The sequence below is a fragment of the Gopherus evgoodei genome, chromosome 1 (assembly GCF_007399415.2).
Source record: "Gopherus evgoodei ecotype Sinaloan lineage chromosome 1, rGopEvg1_v1.p, whole genome shotgun sequence".
NCBI classification, from domain to species: domain Eukaryota; kingdom Metazoa; phylum Chordata; order Testudines; family Testudinidae; genus Gopherus; species Gopherus evgoodei.
The window spans coordinates 259,697,298-259,721,499 of NC_044322.1; the positions used below are offsets into that span (position 1 = coordinate 259,697,298).

Genomic DNA, 24,202 nt, shown 5'->3' on the forward strand with positions numbered 1-24,202 from the left:
AGGGAGGGAGAGAATTTTTTTTTAAATGCCTCCCTCCCCTCCAACATCTCAGTGACCCAAATTTGCCAAAGCGACTAGAGATTTTGCTGATCCAATTGGAGATCTCTTAAAGAGGTCTGTTTTTTCAGAAAATGTTGGGTGTCCTTACAGTTTAAACATCAGGCTCTTTTAAGGTATCTCAAACTGGACATCCAAAAATCAAAATAATACAAATGGCTCGATGTGATGAAAAATCCAGTGTGTTTGGGTTTTGTTTTAAATCGGAGGCAGACCTTATCCTATCTCATTCAAGTTGGAATGGTGGGAGAGAAGTAGGTATTGCCCAAAAAGAAAATAACCAGCTCATGTAAGATGCATTTAATTGCAGCGTCTTCCAAATGGAAAATGCTGAAAGGTGGAACTTGCTGCAGCAGATGGGTGGGGAAGGGTTGACAGGGTGTTCTTCCTGGCTGCTGGTTTACCTGGTTCAACTGTGGGAATGACCTATTCTGAGTATCTCTTTAAAGTGTCTGGGCAGGTAGTTGCATGGAGAAATGACTACAGCTGAACCAACTGGCTGTTCTTGGTTCGACAGCAGGAGCTGTTTCTTTGTGTGGGATTATGTCCCACCAATGATGGATGCACATAGCTGTCAGGACACAATGTGGAAGACCCACAGTGATGATCCAAAGAGGATGATAAATGCAGGAAGTGTAAAATGTGGGAGCATTACATTCTCGGTTTCAGATATAAATAATGTAGCATTTACTAAAATATTGGATTTATGGCTGACCTGCCCAAATCTTGACATTTAATAAACAATGACACAGGAGAAAGCTACAAAAAAGTAGGGAAATTTCTCACTTTTGCAGTACATTATGTTGATCTTTGGCACGCTGTATGATTCTTTTATATAATTTTGCTTCCTTCAAGCTTATTTTATTTCTGCAGGACCATCAGAAATACAGAGATTTGACACATTCTGCTGAGACTTTTTCAGTTTACAGAAATCTGCAAATTATAAACTCTACAGGGCAAGATTGGCAGAATGGGCTGCTTTTGAACCATCTATTGTAGGGATGCTTGCAAGTAGAAATAAATGTGAAATATTGCTGTTTTGGTAATTCACAATAATTAAGGTAAAAATCAGGTCATACTGCAGTCTGCAATAATTCAAATACTACAATATACACAGCAAAACAAAAATTCAAGCTGATAGCTGGGCTCATTCTTTTAATTTCTTGGCATATAAATATGTTTGACATTGCAAAGGTAAAAAAGTATTCCTCTCTTGGATTAACAGGTAGATTGTGTCATTCTGCAATACCATATTCCTTGTTGCTTTGTACAACGATTAAACAAAAGAGACCATTCTCTAAGTTAGAAGACATGCAACATTGCAATTGCTATCAGAGAGTGTAGCTTGGAGTGTTTTGCCCATTAATAACAATAGTTCTGTAAGTGTACATAGAGCTTTACAAACCACAAAGATGCTTCAGGTTCCTGACCTGAAGAGTTCATAATCACTTTCTGATAATAAGGTACGCAAGATGACAGTCCAGTCATGAGCAGGTCTATGAAAATTTTCCTGTGATCTTTAATCCTTAATATTTTGTTCTGATAATCAGAATTGATATGAGTGGATGTTGTTGTAGTTCTAACTCTTATTCTGAGAGGGGAGAAATGTATTTCATTTCACAAGCTAATTTTTTAGCTTTGCTGACTTTAAAATCTAATTCTAAGTGGAACATACAACACTTGTTTCATTAAAGTAGGGGTGTGAAATTTGACATATCACATTTTACTGTCACTTCTTTAACTATAAGTGGGATTACCAAAAAAAACACAGAGAAAAACTGAAGAGTATTTTGACAGCGACAAATAATTTCCTGTCTTGAAAGTCAACTGCTGACTGTACTAGAGAACATTAAGTAATGATATCAGACTTTTAGCAATTAGCAAGAGAAATACTGTCAAGTTTCATCTAAACATTTAAATAAAATCAGTTGTTTAGAAAGTAAGAATGTCAAGTTATACAGAAGCATAATTAAGGAACTGCTCAGCTTGCGGGCAAAGTCTGCTGAATTGCAATTAAAATGGGCATATTTAATATACTGTAGTAAAAATATTCCAAAACCACATGGGGAGGTAAAATAGAGAACTATTCTTGGGAGGGAAGTATAAAGAACAAATTCTAGCTTTGAATCGCATACCGTCTGTCTCTTCTCCTGTATATCTTCTAGTAGAGCAAATGTACCCTCAAAACTATTATCTGAAAATAATACAGTAGAACCTCAGAGTTAAACATCTCCTGAATGGAGGTTGTGCATCACTCTGAAATGTTCGTAACTCTGAACAAAGCACTATGGTTGGTCTTTCAAAAGTTTCCAGCTGAACATTGACATGATATAGCTTTGAAACTTTACTATGCAGAAGAAAAAGGCTGCTTTTAATCATCTTAATTTAATTGAAACAAGCACAGAAATGGTTTCCTTACCATGTCAAATCTCTTTTTTAAAACTTTCCCTTTATTTTTTTTAGTACTGTACAGTACTTGCTTTTTTTTGTCGCTGCTGATTGCATACTTCTGGTTGCAAAATGAGATCTGTGGCTGACCGATCAGTTTGTAACTCTGATGCTTGTAACTCTGTGGTACTACTGTAAGAAGCTAGCTAGGAAGCTGGCTGACCATGTTTCAGATATTTGCTCTTTTGAAAGTGGCCTGGAGTGTCTACAGCCTGCTATTATAAATGGTGTTGATATTTAGGATTGAATATCTCCATGCTGAGTGATGGGCAGCTGTAAAACGATGTGACTACTTGGACAAGGAAAGCTAGGTCCTGTAAGAGAACTGGAAAACTGGTCTGTTTAAAATAATGTGAGCCAGGGCCATGTCTGACTCCTTGGAAGGTAAGAGGTTGTCTCATTTGTGCTATTAGTGTAGATGTTTTGGGGTACCTCTAATGGAAGGAATCTCAGATCTGATAAGATTATATAGTGGGAAAACAAATGTTGAATTTTGGGGGAGTATTGAGGGCTGGCTTGTACATTTTTGTAAGTGTGCTCTTAGCATAGACTGTTGGGTCTACTCTACTCTGTTCACAAGTGAAACTCCCATTAATCTCAAAGGCAGTTGAACATGCTTATAGACGCAGTGCGGAGCTGTTGAATGTGAAGCAGCAGAAGGAGAAATGGCAGAGAACTGTGCCTAGTTATGTACTATGTGGACTGGAAGAGAAGGAAACAGTTTGTCTTCAATATACAGAATGTAGCCTATTAATTTCTGAAGGCCAAGCTGGTTATGTGGAATTAAATAAACTAGTGATCTGGTGTGTGTTTGTTCTTGTTCGCAATTTGCTCAGATGAATGGATGAGTTATTTAGTCATGTCATTTTGAAAGCACCTGCTGCCATGGTACACAAGTATCACACCGATCAGTGTCAGTATTGCCCAGCCTAATGACCATACATAATTACTTGTATATAAATGTATTCAAGCCCACAGAATTTTGTTGTGTAGTAGAAATAGACCTGGAATTATATGGTTTATCAGACGCATGCAACCACAAGTTAATAGTAGGCTATCAAAAGTTGCTCTTTGATAACTGCTAACCTGATGTGCTCTAATGCAAGCTTTGCAGAAAAACTGTGATATTAGCTGTGGATGAATGATGATGCAAAGAGTGATGGGGCGGAATTCATTCTGTTTCAGTAACTTTCTAGTGACCTGATTTATTTATTTATTTCCTGGTGAATTTCTTGATTTTTAAAGCTAAATGTATGTGCACTTCTGTACTTCCAAGCTTTTGTGAACGTGTGGAAAAAAATAGTTTGCCTAAGTTCAATTTGCTAATAGGGTTCATTAGTAGATAATTTTTGTTGCCATTGTTTTGAGGTTTTTATTGTACCTTCTTAGTTGGGGTAAAAAGGCTTGGTTCTTGCTCTGAAATTTTATTTTAGTTCTAGTAAAACAAGCCTGAATCTTACCATGAAATGTGACAGGACATAATAGTCTTCCTAAACAAAGATGATTACTGGCTTGTCTCAAGAAGCAGTTTCTTTGATCTTAAATACTCATGAGAAATGCTTCTCTTACCCTAAGGAAGTCCAGAGCAAGTAGTTTGCTCTGACGGATGTTTTAATCTCTTGCATCATGTTGAGGAGCTTAACCTCAGATGGATATCAGCTATTAGGCAGATGTTCTCAATCCGTGGTACAAAATGTAATATTGAAACAAAGACGGGAAGATTTTTAAGGTTTGAATATTTTGAGGTTAGGGAGCAGGAGGAGGAAGAAACAAGATTGAAATATTCTAGGTAACTATTCTAGATGAGTTGTGGTGTTGTCAGCAACCCTTCATTACTGTGTGAAACTTTGGGATGGTTATCCACAGAGATTCAAGACTTGCGTATAGGGAACTCACCCTCTGCTTCACAGTTTGTGGTAAAGATTTCTAGTTGTTGCTTTGGAATTTTATAGTGGAACTGCATCTATCTTAATACTTTCTCTGTGTAAGACCATATGCCCTGTATATCTGTGTTCTTTTTGATGTTGGGTAGTCACTGAAATGCGTGCGGGTAGAAATGAAAGGAGTAATGGTTACTGTTATAAACATACAGCTAAGGGTAGCATAAAATCCCTCTTTACCCTGTAAAGGGTTAATTTCTCTTTTACCTGTAAAGGGTTAAGAAGCTCAGATAACCTGAGTGACACCTGACCGAAAGGACCAATAAGGGAAGAAGATACTTTCAAATCTGTGGGGGGAGGTTTTAATCTCGAGCCAGCCAAGAAACCAGGCAGGAAAATTACATCTTCTTAAGTCTTTCTGACCTAAGCATCTAGTCTTGCAGAGATAGTAAGAAATAGCAGAAAAGAAATGTTAGTTTACCTTTTAGTTTAGCTTGTGAATTTTCCCTGTACTAAGAGGGAGGTTTATCCCTGTTTTTGTAGCTTTAAGATTTTGCCTAGAGGGGAAATCTTCTGTGTTCTTGAGTCTTTTGCTATTCAGTAAAGTACTTACCATCCTGATTTTACAGAGGTGATTCTTTTACCTTTTCTTTAATTAAAATTCTTTCTTTAAGAACCTGATTGATTTTTTTCATTGTTCTTAAGATCTGTGTTGGGTCTGTGTTCACCTGTACCAATTGTTGAGGATGATATTCTAAAGCCTCCCCAGGAAAGGGGGTGTAGGGCTTTGGGGGGGGATATTTGGGGAAGGTAGGGCTCCAAGTGGCCCTCCCTAAGTGTTTGTTTAAATCACTTGGTGGTGGCAGTGATACTAAGTCCAGAAAGGAATTTGTGCCTTGGGGAAGTTTTAACCTGAACTGGTAAAAATAAGCTTGGGGGGGTCTTTCATGTGGATCCCCACATCTGTACCCCAGAGTTCAGAGTGGGGAAGGAACCCTGACAGTTACCATGACACACTGTACCTCAGAATGACACCCTGTAACCCCTATATTCATAATTCATATATGGTTGTGATATTTCATACAAAGCATGCTATGTGAGTTATCATATGAAAGGTCATAATCTGCTGAAACCTGTTGTCTTGTCTAAATATTTATCACTAGTATGTATACAATTATGAGATTGTGCTGTATTGTTACTGAAATACGCTGTAAGTTTGCTAGTGGCAGACAAAGAATCCTTGGCCAGGTGGGTGTTGACTGCCCATTACAACTGGGAGTGGATGGGTCATTACACAAAGTAAAAACTATTTCCCCATGCTAATTTTTCCCCTATTGTTACTCACACCTTCTTGTCAACTTTGGAAATGGGCCATCCTGATTATCACTACAAAAGTTTTTTTTTCTCCTGCTGATAATAGCTCACCTTAATTGATTAGACTCATTATAGTTGGTATGGCAACACCCATTTTTTCTGTATGTATATATCTTCCTACTGTATTTTCTACTGCATACATCTGATGAAGTGGGTTTTAGCCCACAAAAGCTTATACTCGAATAAATTTGTTAGTCTGTAAGTTCCACAAGTATTCCTCGTTCTCATTACAACTGTATGACTCAACTATGCAAACACCACATAAGAAGAACTGCACTGTGATCTGGGGGCTGCTTGTTCACTGTGACTCTCACCAAAGCCCATCAGGACATGTGTGGGCTAGTGTCTGCCAGGCACATGGGCCAAGGGTATAAAATAAGGGGGGCAGTTAAAGTCTCTAGTATAGGTTCTTCATACCTATGGCTAGGTAGGGAATTCCCTAACCGTAAATGATATTGTTTTATCCAAACAGGTGGAAAGTGCCTAGAATGGTGACCAAAAAATCCATGTCACTCATCTGAGTTTTCAGTTCTCTCTTGAATGTATGATTTGTTAATCTGTTGATTACTCAGCCATGGTATGTTACAAATACGGTGTCCATTAGATGATTGGGGGAGGAGGACGACAAGGTGAACAGAATGAAGAACCTTAGTTTGTCCCTTTTGTTCCATTTTTGAGGATCTTCCACTTGTGTATTTCTGGAACCAAAACTGAAGGGGTTAAAATTATGTATTAACTGATGCTTTGACCAATTATCAGACACTTACTGTGGGGTTTCTTCTTGTTGGTAATAATGCTACAAGCAGTGCACCATAAATCTAGGGGTACTTTTAGTGCCCTCGGCTAAAAAGTAGAATTTCTTAATGAGTCCCATGAAATGTTTCTCTTAATCTCAGTTTACAAGAAATATGGCAGAGTCTGTCAAACCATATGATAGAAATATAGAAACAAATATTGTTAACTGTACTAAGAGCTATTGTCACGTAAACTGTACCATTTTTCTTTTTTCTGGAAAACTACCACCATTTGTTAATACACCTCTACTCCAATATAACGCTGGGACCCAAAAAATCTGACTGCGTTATAGGTGAAACCGTGTTGTATTGAACTTGCTTTGATTCTCCAGAGTGCACAGCCGCGCCCACCCAGAGCACTGCTTTACCGCGTTAGAACACGAATTCGGATATATCGGGTGGCGTTATATCGGGGTAGAGGTGACTCTTCCAACACTTTCACAGTGCAATATGAATGTTGGTTCTCTTGCCCTTTTTATTTTGAGGCATCCCCTACTTAATCTTTAGATAAGGATCTGTATTAGTGTCCTTTTTTCCATCAGCAGACTGGAGGATTTGAATGAAACTGATATGATGGCTTGCTAGATCACTATCAGTACTCTGTACAAAGTGTTCTGTATGTTAAGAACAAACAATTTTCCATTTCTACTTGAAGTAAATTCTTGCATACCTGTTGGAGGATGGTAGTTCTTAAAGGGAATGGAATAGAACAAATCTAGCATTCACTCTTGTTAATAACAGCAGTATTAACGAGTCTTTGGCTGCTTCCTTAGGCCATGTCTACATCTAAAATTTTGCAGCGCTGGTTGTTACAGCTGTATTAGTACAGCTGTATAGGGCCAGCGCTGCAGAGTGGCCACACTTACAGCAACCAGCGCTGCAAGTGGTGTTAGATGTGGCCACACTGCAGCGCTGTTGGGCGGCTTCAAGGGGGGTTCCGGGACGAGAGAGCAAACCGGGAAAGGAAACCAGCTTCCCCGTGGTTTGCTCTCTCGGTCCCGGAGCCAGCCAGCAAACCGCAGGGAAGGAGACCTGCTTGCTCGGGGTTCCGGGACCGAGAGAGCAAACCGGGAACGCCGCGGTTTGCTCTCTCGGTCCCGGAGCCAGCCAGCAAACCGCAGGGAAGGAGACCTGCTTGCTCGGGGTTCCGGGACCGAGAGAGCAAACCGGGAACGCCGCGGTTTGCTCTCTCGGTCCCGGAGCCAGCCAGCAAACCGCAGGGAAGGAGACCTGCTTGCTCGGGATTCCGGGACCGAGAGAGCAAACCGGGAAAGGAAACCAGCTTCGCCGCGGTTTGCTCTCTCGGTCCCGGAATCCCGAGCAAGCAGGTCTCCTTCCCTGCGGTTTGCTGGGTGGCTCCGGGACCGAGAGAGCAAACCGCGGCGAAGCTGGTTTCCTTTCCCGGTTTGCTCTCTCGGTCCCGGAATCCCGAGCAAGCAGGTCTCCTTCCCTGCGGTTTGCTGGGTGGCTCCGGGACCGAGAGAGCAAACCGGGAACGCCGCGGTTTGCTCTCTCGGTCCCGGAACCCCGAGCAAGCAGGTCTCCTTCCCTGCTGTTTGCTGGGTGGCTCCGGGACCGAGAGAGCAAACCGGGAAAGGAGACCAGCTTGATTACCAGAGGCTTCCTCCTTCCACGGAGGTCAAGAAAAGCGCTGGTAACTGTCTACATTGGATTAACAGCGCTGGATCACCAGCGCTGGATCCTCTACACCCGAGACAAAACGGGAGTACGGCCAGCGCTGCAAACAGGGAGTTGCAGCGCTGGTGGTGCCCTGCAGATGTGTACACCTTCAAAGTTGCAGCGCTGTAACTCCCTCACCAGCGCTGCAACTTTCTGATGTAGACAAGCCCTTAGACAGTGTAAGACTTGCAGAAGAATGACAACTTTTTTGAGGGGGAAAACAGATGAACAATGGCTAGGTGAATGACGTGGTATCTTAGTAATAAATTATAATATCTAGTTTTTGTCCGTTACATACAGAGCTGCGCGGGGGGCGGACAAGTGGGGCCCTGGCCCGGCGGTGGTCTGGGTCTTCGGTGGCATTTCAGCGGCGGGGGGGTGCTGCCAAAGACACAGAGCGACTGAAGGGCCCCCCGTCGCCGCAGTGCCGCCGAAGACCCAGGCTGCTGCCAGGTGAGCACAAGCACCCGTCTTGTCCCAGGCTTCCTGAATCCTCTGGGTGGCCCTGGTTACATATCTGTATTTGAATATAGTCCTATTTTTCTTTGTGAATAACATATAACCTTCCCATTCAGGAATTAATTGTTGCTTCTGAATAAAGAGCACTCATGAAAGAACTGTGTTTTACAAGACTTTGTTTTTACTGAGCATTCTGATCCTTCCATGAAATGCTGTCGTCTTGAAAGGAGAATACTAGCCTTTATTAAACTCACTGTGTTATCCATCTAAAAATAGAAGGAAAACTCTTTCCAGGAGAGTGTGTGTTTGAATGACTATAGTAGTTTTCTCTCTAATTGACCTAGACTCTCTGATTTAGGAATTGTAATGTTAACTTCAGATGTTTTTGTGTGTTCTCACACTTCTTCATTGTTCTCCCTCCCCCCCCCACTGACCCCATGGACTACTAACTCAATTTCTTTGATCCTAGTGAAGTCTTATATTGCTACCTATAAAAATTATATGAACTGGCTCATAATGTCTTTTGAATGATCTGTATACACATATACCCACTTCTCAATTCACCATCTTTGCTGAAAACTTAAACCGTTTATTATGCTCTAGAAGCAGCTGCCTAACCAGCACAGGGAACTCAGTTAAACTAATGAATTCTGTCCCTGGTATCTATTACTGGAGTACAATGAAGTGGCCATGGAGCCTGGTTAGCTTGTTAACTTAATCTGAAACAAATAGAAAAATATATCTTCTTCAGGTGGATAAGAAGAAAGAAAGGAAGAAAAATATTTGTTAAAACATAGATGGTATGTTCAGAAATAAAATGGGAGGTTTTTTTTAGTTCATAACAAGCATGCGAGTTTCTTTGAGTCCCAGGACACTAAACAAATACAAACGAGCATGATCTGACAGATTTGTGTGGGTTTCTGAATTTAAAGATTGGCACAGTCCCCAGGCAGCACCTTAAAATGTCAAAAGGTACTAATAACAATTGTATACATATTTTTTCCTTAGTTGGCATTTGGGGATCCTCTGAAGAGGAACTAGATCCGTTTTCACAGGGCCCACATAGAGGTCAACGTCACTGAATTGAAAAGGGTGGAGACAGTGGCTGAAAAAACAAAATGGAGCTACTTGGAGACAGAATCAAGTACACTAAATTCAGAACTGATATACTTGAACAGACAAATCTATTAAAAAGACCTTCCAAATCCATGGAAAGGAAATGTTGCATATTGACTTGACTAATAGTTGTACTCTTGATAAGACATTTGTATAACAGGAGCTACTGGAAAAGCAAATACAAACTTGTAATTCAAGACTGACTATCTGCACTCAAATGTGGAGGTGACCACTTTTTGGAATAATCGGTTACAAACATACTTGTTCTCTTCTCAGGTGAGCTTTAAGTTATAGTTAAAGCTGTAAATAATTCTATTAAGTGAAAATCTTCAGTAGGATACTTAGTCTTATATCCAGGCAATTCACAGTTGGTTACACTTAAAATTTAAAAAATTAGAAATGGAAATAGAGTACAAATAGGAATGACAGAGTAGGTCATCTTGGTGAAGAGGTCATGCTACTAAAGCAGTGGCAGTATGTTTTAAAAAAAGGAGAGGGGGGGAAATCAAGATTAAAATCTTAAATGATTCAAACTGTACCATAGAATCTCTCTGGATAGAAATTCCATGCTTGAGTAATAAGATTATAGCAGTAGGATTATACCACAGATCATCTGATCAGGATGATGGCATTGGTTGTGAAATGCTAAGGGAGGCTAAAGAGGCTGCAAAACCAGAAAACAATATAGTGGGGATTTCAACTATCCTCATATTGACTGACAGTCACCTCAGGGCGCAATGCAGAGATAAAATTTCTAGACACCATAAATGACTGCTTCTTGGAGCAACTAGTCCTATAACCCACAAGGGGAGAGGCGATTCTTGATTTAGTCCTAAGTGAAGCACAGGGTCTTGTTCAAGAGGTAGCTGTAGCTGAATGGCTCAGTAATAGTGACCATAATATAATTAAATTTTGTTTAGCATCCTTTTTTGGGGGGGCGGAGTACCAAAAAACCTCACCACAATGACATTTAACTTTACAAAGGGCAACTGCACAAGTATGAGGACACTAGATAGACAGAAATTAAAAAGAGCAATGCCAAGAATAAAATGCCTGCAAGCAGCATGGAGACTACTTTAAATGCATAATAGAGGCTCAGACTAAATGTATACCCCAAATCAAAAAGATGGCAGGAGGACCAAAAGAATGTCACCATGGCTAAACAGCTGCATAATGGAGGCCATTAGAGGCAAAAAAGCATCCTTTAAAATTCAGAAGTCAGATTCTAGTGAGAATAATAACATTCACAAACTCTGGCAGGTTAGGTATAAATATAATAAGGCAGGCCAATAAAGAACTTGAGAAGTATCTTGCCAAAACACTCAAACTAACAGTAAGAAATTATTTTTTAAGTACTTCAGAAGCAGGAAGCCTGGCAAACAGGCACTGGGGCCACTAGATGACCAAAGTGTTGTGGGAGCGCTCAAAGAAAACAAGACCATTGCAAAGAAGCTACATGAATTCTTTGCTTCAGTCTCCACTGCAGAGGGTTTGAGGAAGATACCCAGATAGATTTGTCACCCAGAAAAGGATAGCTCTAAAATGCTGTCCAACAATGATGTGCCAATTTTAGAACAAATTGATAAATTTAAAAAGCAATAAGTCATCAAGAACAGATGGTATTCACCCAAGAGTTCTGAAGGATCTCAAATATGGAATTGCAGAACTACTAACTGTAATCTGTAACCTATCACTGAAACAAGCTTCTGGAACAGATGACTGGAAGGGAACCAGTGCAATGCTGGTGAGGTGATTCTGATAATTACAGGACAGTGAGCCTAACTTCAGTACCAGACAAATTGGTGAGGCATGATTTCCTTTTACAAAAGTCATGTTGATTCTTCCCCCCCGACAATTTGAGTTTATGTATGTGTCTGATAATTCTTTCCTTTACTATAGTTTCAACCAATCTATTAGTATTATTTTGAGGGAGTCAGCAAGTATGTGGATAAGGGTGACCTACATTCGAAAACCAGTAGGAGAACACTTCAACCTCTCTAATCACTCAGTGACAGACGTTAAGGTGGCAATTTTGCAACAGAAAAGCTTCAAAAACCGACTCCAATGAGAAGCTGCTGAACTTAAATTAATATGCAAACTAGATACCATTAACTTAAGTTTGAACAGAGGCTGGGAATGGCTCAGTCATTACACTAATTGAATCTATTTCCCCATGTTAAAGTAGCCTTCGTGTCAACTGTCCGAAATTGGCCATCTTGATTATCACTTCAAAAGTTTTTCTCCCCTGCTGATGATAGCTTATCTTAATTAATTAGCCTCTTACAGTTGGTATGGGTACTTCCACCTTTTCATGTTCTCTTTTATGTATAAATATCTTCTTACTGTATATTCCATTCTATGCATCCGATGAAGTGGGCTGTAGCCCACGAAAGCTTATGCTCAAATTCGTTAGTCTCTAAGGCTGCGTCTTCACTACCCACCATATCGGCGGGTAGCAATCGATTGCTCGGGGATCGATTATATCGCATCTCATCTCGACGCGATATATCTATCCCCAAACGCGCTTATATCGATTCCAGAACTCCACCAACCTGAACGGAGTTGCGGAGTCGACATGGGGAACCGCGGACATCGATCCCGTGCCGTGAGGACAGTGAGTAATTTGATCTTAGATACTTTGAATTCAGCTACGTTATTCACGTAACTGAAGTTGCATATCTGAGATCGATTTTCCCCCGTAGTGTAGACCAGCTCTAAGGTGCCACAAGTACTCCTGTTCTTTCTACTTGATGTAGTGTACTTGAATTTTCAGAAAGCCTTTGACAAGGTACCTCCATTGAAGGTTTTTAAGGAAACTTAATTGCCAGGTGATAGAGGGAAGGTCCTTTCATGGATCAGTAACTGGTTAAAAGATAGGAAACAAAGGATAAGAATAAACAGTCAGTTTTCACAATGCAGAGAGGTGAACAGTGCGATCCACCCAAGGCTATGTACTTGGATATGTGCTGTTCAACATGTTCATTAATGACCTAGAAAAGAGACCGAACAGTGAAGTAGCAAAATTTGCAGACAGTACAAAATTATTGAAGATTGGTAAGTCCAAAGCAGATGGCAAGGAGTTACAGGGGGATCTCACAAAACAGTGACTGACTGGACAAGAAAATGGCAGATGAAATCAGTGTTGATAAATTCAAAATAATGCACACTTGAAAGAATAATCCCAACTATACATATACAATGATGAGTCCAAAATTACCTGTTACCACTAAAGAAAGAGATCTTGGCGTCTCCGTGGACAGTTCTCAGAAAAACTTCTACTCTATAGCTGCAATCAAAAAAGGCTAACACTATGGGATTTCCATTTGACACATCAGCAAAATCTCCGACAGACCTCTACAATAACATAAGTTTCATAGAACAGTTAAAACTTGAAAGGACACCAAGAATCTGTATTTGAATCATATGACAACCAAATTAATTAGTTCTCCATGTATGTGCAATTCCAACCCTTCAGAAACAGCTGTTGCTGCAAGGCAGTGTGTCATTAGGACTAACTTAGAATTCAGGGGCACCCTAGGTAAAAGGACTAAATTGGTCTTTGTTGAAGGATCGTACGAGGGTTCATTGCTATAAACCAACCTGTATATTTTGATCCCGAGATGGTAAAATGGGAGTGGGGTGTATTGTCTCAAATTTACACTCTCTCTTGAACATTTCTAGTTTGACTTTCTCGAAAATATTGAAAATATTGAAATCAGTATAGTTGTCGAGAGTTTCTGATAGCTAAAGTTTTCTGATAGCTAAATTTGAGAAGTGACTTTACTTATAAAATAGAAGTTTGTGTTGCTACTTTTTCTAGTTCAGTCTCTCAGGATGTAATAATGTGATCTGTTTAGCTTATTGCTTCCAGCTAAATTTAAAGATTATCTTTCCTTAATATAAATTTATAAATGCTCACTTTTGAATCTGAACACTTGTGTCATGACTCAGTTTCTAGTATCTTGAAAATGAATCTATATCTGTGTTTACAGTTTGAGCCATAATGTTATCTCAAGCAGCCTTTCAGGGACGTATGTAGGCATAAGTAAGCACCCTATATGGTATTCTCAAATGTGTCCAATGTGACTGTTATGCAGTCAGAACTTTGAATTTCCTGACTTTTGAATCTCAAGAACAATGTTGCATTAAGTTTAATTATAACCATAATATTCAAGTGAATTTTGTTTACAATATTTAAGCTAACTTTGAACATTATCTTTTAAAGGTTGAATGAAGGGCTTCACTATCTATACGGGGTAGGAAACTCAGTTTCTTCCAAATCATCCAGTAAAGAGCAGGATTGCCAGGGAGTTCAGCCATCTGAATTCACTGATGGCCCCAAATTGGTGTTGATTTCACGACGCTTGCCGGCAGCAGAAGCATACTATTGAGGCAAAGTACCTCTGCAAGGTTCCTTTGGATCCTGACTTCACTATGGCAGCTTAGCTCCTTCAGGAACTTTGCTGATGTGGTCTTGTCAGTGACAGCATTGCAGGCCTCAGTGATAGAGGTTGCATTATTAGAAGTGATGTTACAGCTGGTTGAACAAACAGTATCTTTCAGGTAGATTTCAGCCCCCTGGCTTTTCCCTGGCCCAGAGCCATCAGTGGGCTTCTGTGGTACCTGGGTCAAAGTGAGAGAATAAACTGCTACTCTCCTCACAGAATTGGTGTTCTCATTTCCTTCTCCTGGGTTTTGCTACCCTCTGCACCAGTGTATCAGGGCAGCATGTGGCTCACTGGCTTTTTTTTCCTTTTGACAGTCTAACAACATAATCTTTAAATTTAAAAGTACAACCCAAGTGCGTTTAAAATGGGATACCTCTCACCATGATTTACTCTTTACCACCTTCATTTAAACTTATGTATAGCCTTACAGTGGCATGTGGTCCAAGAGCTCATCACTCTTTATTACTGAAGTTCTTATTAATTCAACATTGCTTTCATTTCATTTACATTTACATTTACTTGTATGGTAATATATCTGAAAATCCTAATCTGCACAGCTCTCTTCCATTGATTCACTTCTGTAATCTTTTGTCTTGCAGGTATTTCATGCATGGGGTTTGCAAGGAAGGGAACAACTGCCGTTACTCCCATGATCTCTCCACAAGTCAGTCTGCTATGGTGTGCAGGTATTATCAGCGAGGATGCTGTGCTTACGGAGATCGTTGCCGGTAAGGAAATATTGCTGAATGTTATTTCTTTGAAAGAGGGACTTTCATCTTCAAGTTCCAGTGTGGAAGACTCAGCGGAGGTTGTCTATTAATGGGAGAAAATAAGAGATAAAACAAAACTTGAGCAATATTTTCCTATATTCCATTGAAACTGCCAAATTGTTTTAATAAGAGTCTCCCCTTCACAGCCCACCTCCTCCCTTTTGCTGGGTCCTACAGTGACATCTCAAATGTATTGCTTGCTTCACAGCAGGAATAAATAGGCACAGGGAGGGAGGAACCATTGTTCAGACACAGCAGAATTCAGCTCTAACAAATGCATAATTAGATATATTTGTCAAAATCTAGATAACTTTCAGACTGACAGGGCTGGTTAGATGATCAGTTACACTTGGTAAGTAGGTTGTTGTCTGCAGAAATAACTGATTCCCCTTTCAGCAGTGCTTCTGATTGTACTCATAGCTGTTGAAAAGTGAGCATGTGACACTTTTGAGGCCCTTTCTAGGGAATATAACTTTGAAGTATAGTAGCAAGGCATCTAAAGCATTGTCTGTGCAAACAGATGTGAACTTGCTCATGCAAACTTAACCTTACTTTAAAACCAGAGGCCTGTAACTCCAACAAAAGGCGTGTGCATGCAAAGGATTTTGAAATTGTCCCAGTGTGGACCGGGTTTAGCAAGGCTAAACAGTCATAAATTGAATAAACTTCAAAGACTACTCTTAGGTCTCTGTCTTAAGTTATTGAAACCTGCATATAGTCAAATATTTATAGCATGATTGTGTACAGTTGCACACTGCAGAAACACTAATGTTACCAAAATAAAACCTAGTACAAAATCTAATCTTTTTTTCTCTCTCATGGATAGTGGAATTACTATTATATGAATGTAAACCTGGGGAAATCTCTGAACAGTCATTTTTATATGCTGGCCTATATCACTTAGTCATCATCCACTTGAAGATGTGTGTAGGTGTGAAGGCTTAAGATTCTCAACTGAAAGAGCAAGGGAACCATGCTGAGAGGCATGGTTGACTTCCCTTTGAAAACGTTTCTGATTTACACAGAACTAGGACACCCTCTCCAGTCAAACTGAGCACTTCTCCGCTTTTTATGTTTTAACAATTGTATCTTCTTCATAAACTGTTCCCATCAATGTAAAAATCTTTGGCAAATATCTCTGAAATATTAACAGAAAAATAAATCTTAGATCTGTGAATGAAACTACTTTTCTAGTCTCTGGAGCCTGAGGGCTGGCAGGACTTGGACTTCTAAGGAAGCAACATTTTCAGTCCCTTAGTGGATAGGGGATTAAGGGCTCTCATTAGTAAATAGTGACACCTTTTGTGTTCATCATGGATGTAAGGCCGGGGAGTTTGGATGGGGAGGGGAAAAGTATGTTTACTGAGTCAAAGTAACTGTTTGGTTTTTAATGTCTGAAGTTAGACAGAAGGCTATCTGAATGAGGCACAATGATGAAATGTTGATCAAGTAGGAAGTATTCAATAATGGCATATCTGCATATGCTTTGAAAGGGCCAGCTTCAGATATGGTTGAAATAAGCAGTTGTAAGAAGCACACAGGCAAACTTGCTGTGGACTGCTTCATCTCCTGCAAAATCACTAATAGCTACTGTCCCCTTAAACAGTGCTGGTAGGTTTTAAAGTAAACTGTGTCTATGTAACGGGTCACTTTTCTAATCTAGCTCTGGGATATCTAGGGCACCTCTGGTATTATGCCTCAGTGACACCATCTCCCTGTGCTTGCATATCAGTCCTTTGTACAAGGCTATTGTATGGGTGACTTCTTACTGAGTTCACAATCAGCATTTAATTTGTTAGATATGAACATACCAAGCCATTGAAGCGGGAAGAAGTGACTACTGTGAATCCAGTTGCAAAATCTTATCCATCAGCATCTTCAGACCTCCCGTCTCTCCCTGAAGCACTTGAAGCAAGCACTGGTGAGACTGACCTTGAAGATACAGATCTGGCAGCTACAGGAGCAGGTGCTGAAGACTGGGTGAATGCTGTAGAATTTGTCCCTGGGCAGCCATATTGTGGACGTGGTAAGCTGATCATGGGATAACGGTAATTTTCTTTTGTGGGTTCCCAAATTACATGCAGTGTGCAAACTACATGTTCAGTGTTTTGTCATCTTAAGCCATCTGTAATGAGTGTGAATGTTGTTTGTATTTTTAAAGTGGAATAGTTTCTTCATTAATTGTTTTTAATTGAGCCCCCTGTCCTGAAGTTGGCTCGCACACTCTTGCATGGCCAATGCAATGATTCCACAGCAGTTATTGGGGACAATGTTGCACCTGGGGCACAGACCCAAATGTTCTAGAACCTATATAATGAAGGACTCACCCTATAGTTCCTCAGTTCCTTTTTTCCCCTTGGTCTAAGTAGGTTGCAGAACCTTCTCCTTCAAGTTCCCTCTCTCTCCCCTTAGCGAAAGAAGGGGTGCATGTGTTAGTTGTACATATACAGTTTTTTAATATTAAACACTAGAAAGAAAATAATCTATCCTTCTGTAATTGACTTTTTGTAGGACACCATGGATGATGGTGGCAAGAAATCAGATTGCAAGTGGGTGCTCTTGTTACCAAAATATGTGATCGGTACATCTGTTGTCTGGTCTGCCTTGGAGAATCTTTGTGTTGCCATTATTCCCAGGCCCAGGAGGAAACAAGCTGGCTGAAAATGCTTACTTAGAAGAGGTTTTGCTGCCTGGCCATATAGCATCCGTGAATCAGGGCAACAAATACTTCAAATAAGACCTTGGAGCATGTGTAGCTGTTGCCACCACACCATTATGGCTGGGGTGGAGGGAACTTTGGGGTTGACCCATTATAGTTCTGAGATTTTTTTTAGACCTGTTCCGTTCCTGCAGCAACCCTTGATGCCCTCATATCTGCATACTGAGTCCACCATCTACCTCTGCTGTTAGTGTGAACAGGGAATAATTTCACAGTTGAGACTTCAAGGAAAGGGCAGCTTTTGGTGCTGTTTGATTTGAAAGCAGTCATCTTGCAGAGTGAATTCCGTTCTGGAGGTATCAGAATTGGTAACTGCAGATAATCATTTGGTCCACGTAGCGTGGATGTTCCGGTATGTCCACAGGAATAAAGACCCACCTGTTTTCCCTTACAGTGCTTCTTATCTATAGTGCCAGTATGCTGATCTCTGTTTTCACTGGGGCAAAGGGGCACATTGTTTTTTAAAACTAACAAACCCCTTCTGCTTGTAAAATCAGTTGAATAATGGATGTGAGAGCAGAGCTGTGTGTTTTGATGTTTCTTCTTCTTCTTCTTCAGTGCCTTGGCATTTAGGAATGCTGTCTGGCCAACATTCTTAACCTGCTTGGTCTTACTGAGTTTGGGTCCCCTCCATGCTTGGTCAGGGACACAATTTATGGAGATTCAGGGTCACCAGAGCATGAGTCTAACAAAGCTGAGAGGCATCATCAATACAGAGGATGATACTGAAAGAACTGGATGACTTTGAAGACTGGAGTAATAGAAATTGAATTAAAATTAATAGTATAAAGTGCAAGGTCTTGCATTTAGGGACTAACAAGAATTTTTGCTATGAACTGGGGTGGTGTCAGGTTAGGGGACCAGATGTCCCATTTGTAAAGGGACAGTTGTGTATTTAAGCCCTCCTGCAGATGTCCCAACTTTTTCTTAGAAGATATGGGACAATTTGCTCATTTTATCTCCCCCCGCACGCCCCATCAGTACTGACAGGTCCTCCTGCTGACTGGAGAGGGTCGGGGTTTAGTGGCCATCAATGGGGATGGGAGTGGGTGTGAAAGGCTAGTGGCGGGGGCAAAGATGCAGTGCGTGGGGCTGGCTCCTCCCCCTGCTGTGTGCCGGCTCTTGGCCAGCAGGGCCCCGTCCCGTTTCCTGCCAGTGCTGGCTGCGTGCTGTGGTGGCTGGTGAGTGTGGGTAAGCGCCAGGCGGCAGCCGGTTACATGTCACCTCTTCTGCCCACCTATCAGCCCTTTTTGCGTACCCCCTCTTGCTGTCCTCTCCCTGCTTTGCCCCCCAGCCCCTGGTCAAAGCGCTCAGCTCACCAACAGCCTGGCTGTGGGGCTCCTTCCTTCCCCCACTGCCTCTGGCTGGGCTGGTGCTGCAGAAAAGCCCAAGACCCTCTGGTCCAGGGCACTGGCCAGGAGGAGCTGAGCCCTGCATGTGCCAAAGCCCCGCACAGCGCTGGCATGGGGCAGCCTCTCTGCCCCTCAGCTAAGCTCTGGAGTGGTAGGGGAAAGCGATTTCCAGCCTGTTCACACCCTGAACCTGCAGACTCCACAGCAATCCCCAGGGCAGGGACTTAGCACCCTCTTCACCTGCCCTTCCCCCCACCCTGGGTCCTGCCCCCAGGGAGCATGGGGCTGCTCCGTCCCCTAGGCACCCTCCCCTGCTGAGCCAGCTCTCTGGCTGGATTTGCTGAAGCCCCTGCAATCAGGATCCCTGGTGTACAATGCATCCTTAAGGCTTAACCCCTTCCTGCCCATGCTGTAGTCAGAGGTGGCTGGGTTATGTCGGTGGCCAGCAGCAGCCTGGAGGTGTTAGCTGCCTTTCGACTCTACATGGGCAGGATGGGACAAGCTGCTTCCAGCCACACAGGGTGGGTGGGGGGAGACGAGATGAGCTCTGCAGACTCTACAGATCAACTCTTCCCCACCACCACCTCACCCTGTGGCTGGAAGCAGCTCCCGTCCCTTCCTTCCCGCACAGTGCCGGAAGGCTGCTGCTGGCCATATTCTGGTGTGAACCCTGGCAGAAATCTGGCAAGGGGAGCTTGTGATCCTGCATGCCTCCCCACTTGTTGCCTCAGGAAGACGCTGCACCAGGTACCAGGTGAGGCAGGTCCGTGCCGGAGGCCCAGCCTGGCAAGGAGGGTGGAGAGCACTGGGCAGGGGGGTTGGGTTGGTTGGTCACCCCCTGTGTGTGTGAGAGGTGTACGAGCCACCACTCCCCATGTGAACCTTAAAGATAAGAAGGTAAATAAAAAGAAGCCAAATATGCAGGATTTCTTTTTAACAGGGGCTCAGTCAAGTTGTTGTTTAATTTGAATGTTTGTACTGCATAGTTCTGATTGATTGCTGTTGAACTCGCTTGAATACCAGTAATTTTACCAAGTGTCCCGTATTCAGCATAGGGAAATATGGTCACCCTACATCAGGTGGAAATGATAGAAAGACCTGAGTGTATTAGTCAGTCACATGATGACTGAGCCATCGGTGTGATGTGGTGGTGAAAAAGGCAAATGCAATCCTAGGATTGCATCAGGCAAGGTATTTCCAGTAGAGATGAGAAATATTAGAGGCGATGGTAAAACCTTATCTGTACTATGTACAATTTTGGTCACCTGTGGTTTTTTTGAGAGAGAAAATTGGAACAGGTGCAGAGGAGGGCTACCAGGATGAGCAGGGGAATGGAGAACCTAACTTATGAGGGGAGACCAAAAGAGCATGGCTTGCTTAGCCTAAAAGAATTAAGGCTGAGAAGGGTTATGATTGCTCTGTAAATACATTGCAGGGGCTGGGGGAGTTAAACGGCAGAAGAGCTATTTAAGCTAAAGGATAATGCTGACATAAGAACAAACGGATAGCTCTGCCCATAAATTCAGGCTGGAAATTAGAACGTGATTTTTAGCCATCTGAGGAGTGATGTTCTGGAACAGCCTTCCAGTAGGGAGCTAACAATGGGGACTAACAATCTAACTAGTTTTAAGATGGAGGTTGGTAAATTTCTAATGCAATTACAGTAACTCCTCACTTAACATTGTAGTTATGTTCCTGAAAAATGCAACTTTAAGTGAAACAATGTTAAAAGAATCCAATTTTCCCATAAGATTTCATGTAAATGTGGGGAGTTAGGTTCCAAGGAAAATTTGGGGGGGCAGACAAAAGGCATTATATACTGTACAATACTGAACAGTGGTGGGGAGATGCCCCTGGCTTACCCCCTGGGGCTCAGGACTGGGGGTGCTGGGTCTGGGAGGGAGTTAGGGTGTGGGAGGGCCTCAAGGTGGGGGTGCAGGAGGAGACTCACAGCTGGGGCAGGCAGGAGGTGCAGAGCGCTTACTTGGGGCAGCTCCTGTTTGCTGCAGGGGGTGTGCAAGTGGCTCTGCGCAGCACTGCTCCCATGACCACGATTCTGGGAGCTATCACCCCCCACCCCCAGCAGGCAGGGCTACCCTACCATGTTGCATGAGGAATATAGCCCAGCTTCTTCTTGTTTTAATACATGCCAATGATACTAGACTCTTGAGAACTTTTTGTATATGCAATTCAGGAAAAGACAAAATCTTTAGTATGTTGAGAGATTTTTAAAGATATCCAGCACATAAAGCTGCAGATAAGCATCTAGTGGGATTTTCAAAGAGGACTATCTGCATTTTTAGGTGCCAAGATAGCTTTAAAAGATAGCTAGCTTTAAAAATCTAGCCCTGGGAATCAAAAGAGGGAAATATTAGTGTGCCTAATGGCATCTACAAAAAAGCTTCTGTTGCAGCTAGCCATTTGTTTCACAAGCAAAGAACCTTTTTCAGGCCCACAAGGACTTGCCTGACTCCAGGTTCTCAATTGGTTTTGACAGCCATTATTTGGACAAGATGATCAGGTCTTCCAAGGCTGTAAGATCAGCACCTCTGGAAAATAATTTGAGGACACTAGGTCAAATGGATAAGAGCCAATGCAGTTGTGTTCTTTTGTTGGTTCTTAATGAAGATTGCCATTTATCAGAGTGTTAAAGCAAAATTATGATTTGCACCTTTAGTCCAACCTCCTGCCCTTCTTGGAATATTATTGTTAACCAAGAGAAATGAAAGCTGTTACTTGGGAATGTCAGGAAACTGCTAAAGATAATGTTGTGTGCTGCTAACAATATATCTCATACATGTGATGTTCTGAAAGTGACCTTAAGAAGACATCTGTATCTCAGAGCTTCCAGGTTGTATCTGTAAAGTTCAAGATTCAAGCTTTAATGGAAAATTATGCACAATAACTTGAAAAGCAAAAATGCTTTTCCTCAGGATTGGTGTAGAAGCCTTGGTCTTCGAGTTGTATGCTTCATGTATGTTTGGAGTAGCAAACACCCAGGAAATACTCTTGAGGTTCGAGCTTGGCAGTTCACTTCCAGCACAGGTATATCACCATAACCCAGTGTTTCCTAATGAGTGAGGCAAGCCATGCTGAGGGCACCAAACTAGTCTGTGGAGTGGCTGAGAAGAACAGCCAAGCAGTGTGGAGGGGAAAACTTCATGATCCAGGATCTACCCTATTTCTCCATTGTAAACATCTTGAAAGCTGCTTCCTTCCCCTGATGCAGATGAAAGAATAGCTTGCAGGCTCACTCAACAGCCTGCTGGATTAAATTTTGTTTTGCTCACCAAGGAGAGTTACATGTACTCTGGCAACCAGATGCCAACGGAGGTCCCTTCATCCCAATGTAGTATCATGATGCATGGAGGATTGAAGAAGGGGAGCAACTGGAGAGCTTGCTCTTTGTTAAAAAGCAATTCCTTGGGATTAGTGAGTTGAGAATTAAGTCATTCTTTTGTCTTTCACTTGCCTGGGGCAAAAAAAAATCCATAGCAAACAAGCTGAGCCAGGATCAATATGACTGATCTTTAAAGTAAGCCATTTGTGCTTCAATTTACCTTGAAGTGGGGGCATCCAGAAATACTTATTTGCTTCTGCAGAGAATACCAAATGCCTGACAATTTGCACAAAAGCAGTGATGCCTGCCCCATACTTTTTTGCTCTATGGGGGTGGAGACCTTAGTTTTTTCTCTTCTTTTGCCTGTGGTTCTTAAAGAGAAGATGCAAGAGGCAACACACAATTCTTGTAGTACCAGATTATAAAGTAGTTCTGGTTCTAGGTCTCATTCTGGCAGAGGAGCAACAGGTGATTCTTCTCTACTTTTCCAGACCTGTTATCTCACAAGGGAAGATTGAACCTGCACCCAGATCCATAGTTCCTTCCTCTGGCATTTTACATCTTGGAGTTTAGTAGATGAAGATTGCTCTTGGAAGAAGTGCAGCAAATTACATTAGAATCTTATAAGCCGTCCATTGGAAATCTTATACCCTAAGGTGGAAATGTTTCTCATTCCTTTAAGGAAAGAGCCTCCGGATCCTGTCCTCTTTGTTTTATATTGGATTGTTTTCTCTTTCCCATATCAAATCTTGGATTATCTTTTTCCACAGTTAAAGTGGCATCTCAGTTGTCATTTAAACTGAACCATTGTCTTTTTTTGTCTTATGACTGAGTTGGTGAGGTTATTCCATAATTTGGATGATAAAGGGAAATTCAGTTATACCACTTCACAAATCATCCTGTAGGTTCCTGGCATAAAGGGAGAAATCCCAAGAGAAATCCATCTCAGCCCAGAGAGAGTAGACAAATGGATATGGTTTTCAGCTCAATTTATGACCAGGCAGGAATCCTGCTAATCAAAAGCTCTTGAGACTCCTTTTACTAGGCTTGCTGCAACACTGCCAATTTAATTTAGTCTGTAGAACTATTTAGGAATTTGGAGAGCATTTTCTTTAAATTTTAATTCACAAGCTTACTCAGTGCTGTTCTCTTGATGACCAGGACAAATCATGTGGCCGTTTAGGAACAAAAGTCCTTCAGTCCTTTAATCACTGTTTCAGCTAGTTCCTGAGGGACTAATGCTGCTAGTTCTTCTCCCCAGAATGAAGAACAGCCGAGGCAATTTATGAAGAGGAAACAAAGATTACTTACCTGTGATCAGAATTCTCTGCAGGTATGATCTCAACAAATCCATGCTCATTATCCCTCCTTACACTTCAGAAGGGGGATTTGAGATTTGCCACAGTAGTAAGAGACTTGGGCAGGATTCTTATATCCTCTGTTCTAGAACATTTCTTATGAGTCCAGCAGTGAAAGCCGCCCCAGCAACTAACTGCTTAAGAACTGCAGCCTGTGCAACAGCATGCTAACTAACATGACTCATTAGCATAAGAATCTGTTGAGGCAGTATTTTTGGAGCTCCAAGTTAGTCCTTCTGGTAAGTATCCTTCCTCTTCTACAGGGCCTGCGTGTTGGCTGTATAGGGACAAAACACCAGTTTTAGTGGTTGAAGCACAAGAGTTTAACCACCATGTACTGAAGCTTGTTTCAGCCTGTGTAAATCACTTTTGAACTGGTTCAAAAAGCAAGAGGGACAGGGTTGTTA

At 41.8% G+C, this 24,202-nt stretch overlaps 2 protein-coding genes across 5 annotated transcripts in view; one reads left to right on the forward strand and one right to left on the reverse strand.

The window, feature by feature from the left end:
* The window catches only part of MKRN1 (makorin ring finger protein 1), a 28,808-nt gene that overhangs the window by 590 nt on the left and 4,016 nt on the right, over positions 1-24,202 (forward strand). For both annotated transcript variants that reach the window (XM_030544062.1, XM_030544056.1), the window contains exons 2-3: positions 14,856-14,984; positions 16,826-17,052. In XM_030544062.1, coding sequence (XP_030399922.1) covers positions 14,856-14,984; positions 16,826-17,052 — 356 coding nt within the window. The remainder of the gene's footprint in view (positions 1-14,855; positions 14,985-16,825; positions 17,053-24,202) is intronic.
* RAB19 (RAB19, member RAS oncogene family) overlaps positions 14,994-24,202 on the reverse strand; it is a 30,171-nt gene continuing 20,962 nt past the window's right edge. For all 3 annotated transcript variants that reach the window (XM_030544090.1, XM_030544075.1, XM_030544082.1), the window contains exon 5: positions 14,994-15,069. In XM_030544090.1, coding sequence (XP_030399950.1) covers positions 15,006-15,069 — 64 coding nt within the window. In that variant the 3' untranslated portion in view covers positions 14,994-15,005. The remainder of the gene's footprint in view (positions 15,070-24,202) is intronic.